This window comes from Rhea americana, unplaced genomic scaffold (assembly GCF_003343005.1).
Source record: "Rhea americana isolate MKP2758 unplaced genomic scaffold, rheAme1 scaffold_438, whole genome shotgun sequence".
NCBI lineage: Eukaryota > Metazoa > Chordata > Aves > Rheiformes > Rheidae > Rhea > Rhea americana.
Window position 1 is genome coordinate 21,917 of NW_028186577.1, and position 8,907 is coordinate 30,823.

Sequence of the window (8,907 nt, forward strand, 5' to 3'; positions counted from 1 at the left end):
TTCTTTATGCAGCTATTTGTGYATTTGATTTGGACCAGCTGAAAGCATCCTAGTAACTGTGATCAAAAGACCATCACTATTAGTTGCTAGCACAGCACTCTGTTGTAGCAGATGTCTTACAGCAGCAAAGAAAGATTCTGCTGGKTTTTTTTATATCTATTCATTGCAACTTCCTGCATTTGGGGTTAATTGCCTGCTAAGTCATTCCTCCWTTCCATGCTCTATGAAAAACAAGGAGATACTTCCATAGAGCCCAAGAAAAGGTACTGGTCACCCATGTATCACAAATGGAAAGAATGTCACGTGAAACCTATTTCCCACCTCCTTGTTGTTTCCTTCCTATCAACCTCTATGATTAATGATCTCTATTTTCTATCTCAATGCAAAAATTGCTGGAAGGAGCAAAGTAAGAAGCAAAATCCCCACTGGTTAGATGGGACTATTTTTGTTTTGTTTTGTTTTGTTTTTTCTTAATTCAGGTAACCCTATTTTCAGCTCTGTCAGCAACAAGTCTACTGACGTGCTGCTTCGGAGGGTAGGATGGTGGCTGGTCCAGTGCTCTGAGCAATCTCGTCTTTGCTGTAGGTTAAATTAAAAAAAAGTGAAGTGAAATGGTTGAAGTTTGTTCACTATTCCCAGCTCTATCAGCTGGACCACTGAAAGATCTGCATCTTCCCTGCAAACCTTCCTTTACTGATAGTGGACTGTTTCTGCTGTAGCTCTGAGCATCTACTGTCTCTGTCTGTGCTACATAAAGTGGATGAGTTAATATCTCCTGGACTTAACTGGAATAATCACTACTTTCATTCAGAAAGTATTTGGCTTTCTGAATTTGGCTTATTTCAAGGCCAGTTTTATACCTGTTTTGAAGTTGCCCTCCTTGAATTGAGAAACTTATCTTCTGCCACCAAATCATGTATTTTCATTGAGGAGAAAATCCTAAAGTAAAACTCCTTCTGCTAGAGGAGAAGAGAGGAGTACAAAACAAGTCCTAGCCCCATCCTAGCAGAGTAAGAAGGATGCCAAGACTCCTGGTGAGCAGGAGACCTGATTGCAGAAGTGCAGAGAGAGGAGAGAAGGGCTAGTTACAGTATCCAGCTGCCCAGCTTTGGGTGACAGTGTATTGGGATGGTGCTCAAAGGAACACAGAGGTGAACCCTCATCACGGAGTCAAGGTCCTGTGTGTAACCCCTCTTCGCTTAACACAGAAGTAGTGGAAATGCCTGCTCTCAGAGCTAACACCTGCACAGAAAGCTATAGCAGGCCAGAGTGAGCCATGATTCATACCRTCTTCCCCCAAGAAATACCTGGACCACTGCTGTGGAACTGCATCTCATTTCAATCTCAGTTGGGTCCGAAGAGTGATTTAAGCAGCAATCTGTGCTAAATGTTGCTCCAGGCTCATATTAAGCCCATTGCAATGATGCACTATGTTTCTGGACTGTGCATGTTCTAGTGCATGGGTTAAATTTTAAAAAATCAGTGAGAAGCGTTTGGGAAGAGAGCACGCTCTGTGCTCTGCCCCATTGACYGGCAGCAGTGTAGTATCCCTTCCAACCTGCCTTGAGCAGGGTGGATCTTGCAGTGTGGCGCAGAGCTGGTTCCCGGGCTCCCCRCATTTCATAAACAAAAAAGGAATGGTGGGCTATGGATCCTAAYGCCGAGCAACATGCAGTGCATTTCATGAAGAAAAAATGCCTTTTTTTTTCCAGGGAAATCATATTCACTGCTTTGTTTTTAAGAAAAGGGGGAGAAAACAGGTTTGTATGAGCAATGCTGTGATCACAACCTTGCAGGTTAGGCTGTAGGGGCCAAATAAGACACAAAAAGCTGCATGACTATTTATACTGAGGTGAGAGAGGGGGCACGAGGTGAGCTGCRCACACGCTGAGCATCTTCTCAACATCAACCTGTGTGGATTTGTCATCCACTGCTAGGGCTGGGATTTCTGGAGTGCTGCTGGCCCRGGTACCTGCAAGAGAAGTGAGCGCATCAGCTGCCAGGCCCCATCCGAAATTGGGTAAAACCCTGTATTTGCCCCAGCAGGATGCCAGCGGTGGTAGGGAGATGGGACTTCTGGGTCTCCAGCCCAATCTCTTGCTTGGGGCAGGATGGTCACCAGCACTAACTCCATTTGGTTGTGGCTTTGACTCACCACGTCCTGAAAGTCATTGACCCCGGAGACCACAAAGTCCAAGCACCACAGGCCTTGTAGAACTARGGCTGTCAGAGCAATTCTGGTCCAACCCTGGTCTAACGCTCCTCCTTCCCTGCCCGCATGCTGCTTGCCACCCCTCACSAGGGCTGGTACAGCAGGTTGGAGGCTGTGCTGTTAGTCTGACCAGGGAATTATCCCAGGTTTAAAAAATAACAAACCAACCTTTAAAAAGTCTCTTTTCACCTATCCATGGCCAAAAATTTAGAGTAACATATCAAAGATGGAAAATGGTTGTGAATTGCAAATCTCTAATAATAAGGATCTACCTTGGGAACTGTAGATAAGAGCTCYGATGCAGGAGGGTACCTGGGAGCTATGGTTAAACCAGAGCTGTGTTCTATTTTCCCTCAGACTTTGAGACTTTTKGGATCTGTAGCTAAAAGCTCAGAAATGGTTCGTTTTGTTAGAGCAGCCTTTGCTTTCTTTGCAGTTATTATTGCATTTTACCCTTATTGATATGGAGGAGGAAGATGAAGGTGGCGTGAGAGAGGTGCACACAATGGAGACAGCAGTGACGGGTGAGATGTGCACAAGTGTGGCGCAGGGGTTCTGGCAGGGACTGAACATGCCAGCTTCCAGCAGGACCATCATCCACCTTAAGATGGAATGAACCATGCTTGTAGTGTTTACTTCTCTCTACATTTCTAGAAGGCTCTAGATAYGGATCCAGGTAGGTGGGTGGGTTTTGGGGAAGGGGTCTTCTCCAGCAAGCTCAGGCATGCATTGTCTGCTGCAAGGAGCAGGCACTCTGGTAACCCAGGGGAACTTCAAATCACCCAACATGTTTGTTCTTACCTCCTTGGAGCTCRCCCTCCAGCTCCAGAGAAGTTGCCCTCTCCGGAGCTCCAGTGACTCGGTTTGGCTCAGCCTGCCCTGCTGCTTCACATTCCTCCCCTGATGGGTAGCTCAGCTCCGGGCTGTCCATGTTGATGTACTGATATAAGGGTCGCAGACGCTGCAGTCGTCCTAGCATAGGTACGAGAGGAGCACAACACCAGTAACCCCTTCCCTGCCAGGACCTTGCTCTATCTCACAGGCTGCAACAGGCCTGGGAGGAAGTAGATGAGGGGGACAGGGGGAGGAGAACATTATTCCAGGCTAGGACAGGAGTCAGGGGCAGAGTGCCCATTGCTTTATCTGCTCCCTCGAAGAACAGCCATTGCCAACTCAAGCTGGGCTGCAGCATCCCATTTGGGAGAGAAGCTGCTCCTGAGGAATGATGTCCCTCAGTGGCCCAAGGGTAGCATCTTTTCTGGATCCTTAGAGGATAGGGAAGTTCTTGGGGCATGAGAAGGCAGTGGCTTAAGGGAAGAAGAGGTTTGTAAGCAAAACTGGGGCTCAAACATAGCCATCTTGGAGGCTTGCTGACTAGCTTAGCTGGTGGCTGATTTTTTTTTCTTTTCTTTTTCTGAGAGGTACAAGTTGAAGGGCAAGGCGGATGCCCTCTACCTGAGGCTGCCTAGTGGGACAAAAGTGGAGTATATGGCCACAGCTCAGAGACAAAAATAGCAGCTGGAGGGAAGAGCCCTGGTGAGCCTGTTCTGGCATTGAACATCAGGGGCCACTCTGTKGTGCTGTGGACTAAGCCCTGAGGCTGGCATCATTCCTGAGATAAATCAGTTAAAATAATTTAAACAGATGCCAGCCCTTGCAGACACCATGCCCTGCCAGCCGATGTGGCTGCAGCCTCCCCTCTTTGCTCACCCAGCACATTCAGGCCAGCCCCTCTAGAGCTGGCTGTGCAAGAGGACAGGCTGCTCGTGTTTTTCCTTCTCTTCCTTTTCTTCGGATGTATGGCAGAGAGGCCAGAATTGCCTCTCAGGGCATTTGTCTCTTCGGTTTTGGGATGCAGCTTCTGGAAATCAGTGTGCTGGAAGACGAGTATTTGCGAATCAACCCTGCAGGACCAAAACAAGTTGTCTGGGCTCAAGGCCAGCTCCGAGCTGGTGCAGCTGCAACCTGGCATCAGGCTGCAGGGCAAAAGCTAAGGTGTGAGACATCTCAGCAGGGCCTCTGGCCCCTGGCTCAGGGGCAGCGTTTAATCTCAGCTGTCACCCTYGRTCCTTGCCTGAGCTACATTGCAGCTATGCCTGTGCTGTTTATGCATCTGGCTGCTCCTTCCCTTGCCTTACTGACTTGACTCCCTGACTTGACTTTGGTCAACTAGACTCTGGTTCCCCTTTTTACTGTTGACCCCACATTCCCTTGGGGGGAATTCCCTTTATGCACTTATCTCTGGTCTATCTGCTTTTTTTGAACGCTAAGCAACTCTTAAAATTACTACAGAGCTCCTTAAATCTCAACAGCACAAAACAAAAATCAAAGCAGAAAGATGTCTTAGCCCTAAGCTGCAAATCCTTGACGCTAATATCCTCAGTGCTACACTCACCCTCTTCTTCCTGACCCTGTTTCACCCTCACACAATRTAAGTGCACCTAGGGCAGGTCCAGGCCTTGCTGATGGTTGTTCCCAGTGCAGTGAGTCCAAGTTTCTTTACAACACAACGTTGGCTCACAAAGGAAGATGTAGTGACTTACTTTGCTTCCTTGAGTTGGAAGCCGTAGGCTAGCAGCCAGACCTGCAGTGCTGAGACAGATCTGAGATCCTTCAGCTCCGGAAAGAGATCTTTGTTCTTCTGCATCTCCTCCTCGTACAGCTCAGCATGAACAACAACACCTCGCCCATCCTCGTCCCACTGTGGCAAGATGTGGGAGGTCATCAAGGACATCACTAACAAATAATGCTTCCATGCTGCCCAGCCCAGCACCCTGTCTTCTCAGGCCCTGGCATGGTCTTTGCTGACCCTGTTACTGTGGCTTGAACCCTTTGCCAGTGTTAATAACCATGTGCATTTATGGTTTTACATGCATGGTAGCCACAAGGTTTTGGAGATGAACCCAGCTAGACTATAGATAGAAGCAAGCCCATGTTCTTGCAGTGGCAACCCTGTCCCTCCAGCAACAGTAGGAGGCATCACATGTGATGCCATTGTGAGGCCCCATGTAGTGGCTTGGAAGACCCCTTGAGTGTGCTACCATGGCAGAAAACCACAAACCAACTGGACGAAGTGTTGGCTGGAAATTATTTGGCTGCCATTTCATGCAGTTTTTAACTGGAAAATCACAGAAAAATATTTGGGATCATTCCTTCTTGGCTTGAGAAAGACTTAACAGTAACGTGGTACTTTTTGTTTCTGGGGAGCAGTTCCTGCCCCTGGGATAGTCACCTTTTGCAGAAAGACACTTTCTTTATGACTTTCTCCTCTTCAAATTCTAGGGCACATCAGGATCCCCCCATTCTCTTGCAAGGTTCACACTGGGGCAAATGCTCTGATTTGTGGCACCATTTGTGGCACCACTTCTCTTTGGGTTCACCATAATACCCATGTCAAAAACAAAATCTCTGTTCACCTGCAAAGCTTTGATGTTTGGATTTTCCAGGGCTGCTGATAGCTGGGAGAGGATGTGCCCAGGTATGGCCTTCCCTCTTGGCTTTTTCTCCCTGGGGCTCCTCACCATGGCAGAAGTTCCAGCACAGACGTCCACGTGGCAGACACTCTAGGTCACAGATCAATGTCTACATAAGCATCTGCTTTGGCTCAGGATTTCATCCCAAAGTGCAATCCTTTGCCCAGCCAGCCTGGAGCCAGGGCAAGGCAAACTCCCTCTGCATGTACATGGGATTCTCAGCACCAGCTGTTTCTCTGCACGGAGCTGCTGAGGTGGTGCTGCCCTCCTCACAGCCTCACGTCAGGGTGGTGGGTTTGAGTGGGCTAAATTTTTCCCAGTGCAATACCTCCACGAGCTGTGTTAGAGCCAGCACTGAGGCTGGAGCCACATCTTGTGCTCAATCATTAACCCCCCTTCTCCTTCATACTGTTGTTTTGCTCAGTCTGTAACTACCTCACTCCCCCATAGCATATCCATATCTCTATCCCTCTCCACTTCATCCTGAGCTGCCAGAAGATCCCAGTGCCCGCCCCAACCCCAACACACCATGCACCTCTTTTTTTTGCATCCCTTTCAGGTCAGTCATCAGCTTCTAGGGTCTGACCTAAGCCTTGGCATTGTCTCTCCTTTCATGGGGAAAAAGAGGAGGACTACTGGCATATCGCATGGATGCAGCAGCTATGACAGATAAATTTGAGTAGCTATGTCTCTGCCCTGCTTTTTATGGGAAAAAAAGAGATCTGTCAGATGCAAATGACTCTCAGTGTAACCCTTGGAAAGGGAAAAGGAACCAAGATGGCATGGAGAGTGGTGAGCAGAGGCTGGAAGAGACTATGAAGCAAGGAGGGGACACCTGTAACACGGGTATATTGGGGACTCTGAGGATGGTGACACAGCTGGGGCCTAGCACAGACCCAGGGATCAGATCCAACAAAACAGCTCAGTACCTAGTTTCCCACTGATTTAATATGTAATAAGGACCCACTACAGCTTTCTCATCTAGCCTCCTTCCTTCAAGAGATTGTCCTGAATTCATTCCTGTCTTGCCTTTTCTAGAAACATCCAAACATGATTTAAGCATTTCTCCTGCAGGACTAAAACCCTGAATGGCTTCAGGCACTAATTACTCTCCCCAGTGAAAAGAGCATCTTATTGCTGGTCCCTGCACAGTCCCTTTCCAGCCACTGAATCTCCTTATAAACAGACCCACCCACCTGGAAGGCCTCCAGCACGTCACAGGTGATGGCTGAGGCCGAGATGCACAGAGTTGCAAAAGTCAACTGCAAGTTTTCAAGCTGTAATAACGATGAGCTGTGTCACTTCAAACCTGTCCTCCTCTCAGGTCCCTTTTGAGCCTATCTCATGCCATGGGAGTTGGCTTTGCAGTTTGGTTTCAAACGGCTCCAGTTGGAAAGGGAAATTCCAGAACACCTTGAGGCAGCCGGTATCCCCCTGCATGGCACTGTGGGGAYGCAGCAGCAACGCTATGTCCAATTTGGGGCTCCTTGCCTGAAAAGGGATGTGGAGAAACCAGAGAGGGACCAGCAGATGCTCCTAGGTGGCCAGTGCTGAGGGGCATGGTCTAGGAGGGTATGTGGTGGAGCTGGGCCCTGTAAGACTGACTGATGGGAGGCCCCAGGGCAACCGCCCAGGGAGGGTTCAAGGAGGATGGAGCCAAACTCCTCTGGGTGGTGCCAAATAGTGTAAGGAGAGGCAGTGCCCCCAGATTATGGGTTTGGAGGCTCAGAGGACCTCGAGGCCACGCCATCCTGGTAGGGACTAGATGCAGTCCTGGTAGTGATCACCAGGAGGTGGGGGCTCCGTCAGGGCTCAATAGGACATGAACGCCCCTAGCAGGTGCTGGTGTTRGTCCTGCTCCAAGGGGGATGAGGGACCGTTCTGGTCCCTTCCCAGAAACGCTGCTGTGGCTCCTATAGCAACCAGCATGAAGGCCCATCCCTCATGGCTGCAGCAAGACTTTGGTTGGAAAATGTAGAGACTTCATTTGACTTTTGCACGCTGAAGCTTTAAAGGAAGGCAGGAGGACAGGGAGAGCATCACAGGATGCGTTTGCTGRGGACACAGCAGGGCTCCTCCTTCTTTTAATTTAAGGTGCTTGTCAAAAGTCGGTGGAGTCAGTAGGGCACGAGGGGCCTGAAAAAATGGGGAGATAAATCTTTGAAAGAAGGGTTGTCACGAAGGCCGGGAACACGGCTGTTCTGCATACATTACCACGTCTGAGAAGTAGGTCTGTTGCAAAGGAGTGATAAAGTGGAGGCAATCCGTAACTACAGAGGTGCAGAGAAGTCTAAACCATCATCTCTGTCTAGATGCGTCTGGGCTGAGTGAGCACCCTAAGGCACTACRTTCCCACTTTGGGGTCTGAACGCTGCAGCCCAGAAGAAACTATACGAGAGACTTTGGGAAGAGGTTTCTGCAGGGTAGTTTCCTACTCAGGATGATTTGTTATGGTAATCGATGAAGACAGGAGGGGAAAAGCAGCTGGCTGGCCTACAAGAGACCTTCTAGAGAAAAATAAGCAAACTGCTTTTGGTAYGGTTTAAGAATCAGTTAATTGCCCRCTTATCCACTGCTAATCTCCCTTTTGTCCCTTTGATAACAATATTACTACCATTTGATTCCTATTTGCAAGCAGGGAATACTAGCTCCTGGAGGGCTGGAAAGCTGAGGCTGGTTTTCCCACRTACCACGAGCCCGCCGGGCCTCCCCGCAGCCGAGGGCAGCGAACGTTTCCTGTCTGCCCGTTCCCACTCGGCTTGAACGCCGCTCGTGTTTGCAGCGCTTTCGTTTTGCCCTGCCCTCATCAGCTCCTTTGCAGCCGCAACGTTTGAGACGGGTTTCGCCCCGCCGCGGAAGCGCATCCCCGCAGGAGCGGTCCGGGGAGCGACCGAGCCASTCGGGCAGCTGGTTCCTGACAGAAGCGGCCGTCCTCCTCCCACCTCCTTCTTATCTTCTGCTTAGGAGGCCTTAAAAGCCAGACCTGCTCTACCAGAGAAAACATTTCAGCCGGAATTAGTTTTTATCGCAGTTTGTTCAGTCCTATCTAGACTGAACGCTTCTCCAGGCAGGGGAAGACTGGTTTGTTAGGGACTTTCTGCAGGGCAAATTGCTTGACTGGAGATACGCCTCGGCCTCGGCTGGCAGCAGGGCCCGGGGCCTCTCCTGGAGCCACCCGACAGGGTGACCCAAAGCTCCCTCGGCCTGGGAGCCTTGGGGCGC

At 49.6% G+C, this 8,907-nt stretch overlaps 1 protein-coding gene across 1 annotated transcript; it reads right to left on the reverse strand.

Annotated features, from left to right (window-relative positions):
• Window positions 1–1,838: 1,838 nt before the first annotated feature.
• CUNH16orf86 (chromosome unknown C16orf86 homolog) lies at window positions 1,839–5,736 on the reverse strand. Its single transcript, XM_085315737.1, has 4 exons — window positions 5,629–5,736; window positions 3,923–4,088; window positions 3,014–3,184; window positions 1,839–1,972 (listed from the first exon to the last, which is right to left on the reverse strand). Exons 1-4 carry the CDS (start codon window positions 5,734–5,736, stop codon window positions 1,839–1,841), a joined length of 579 nt encoding a protein of 192 aa, XP_085171863.1.
• Window positions 5,737–8,907: the final 3,171 nt, after the last annotated feature.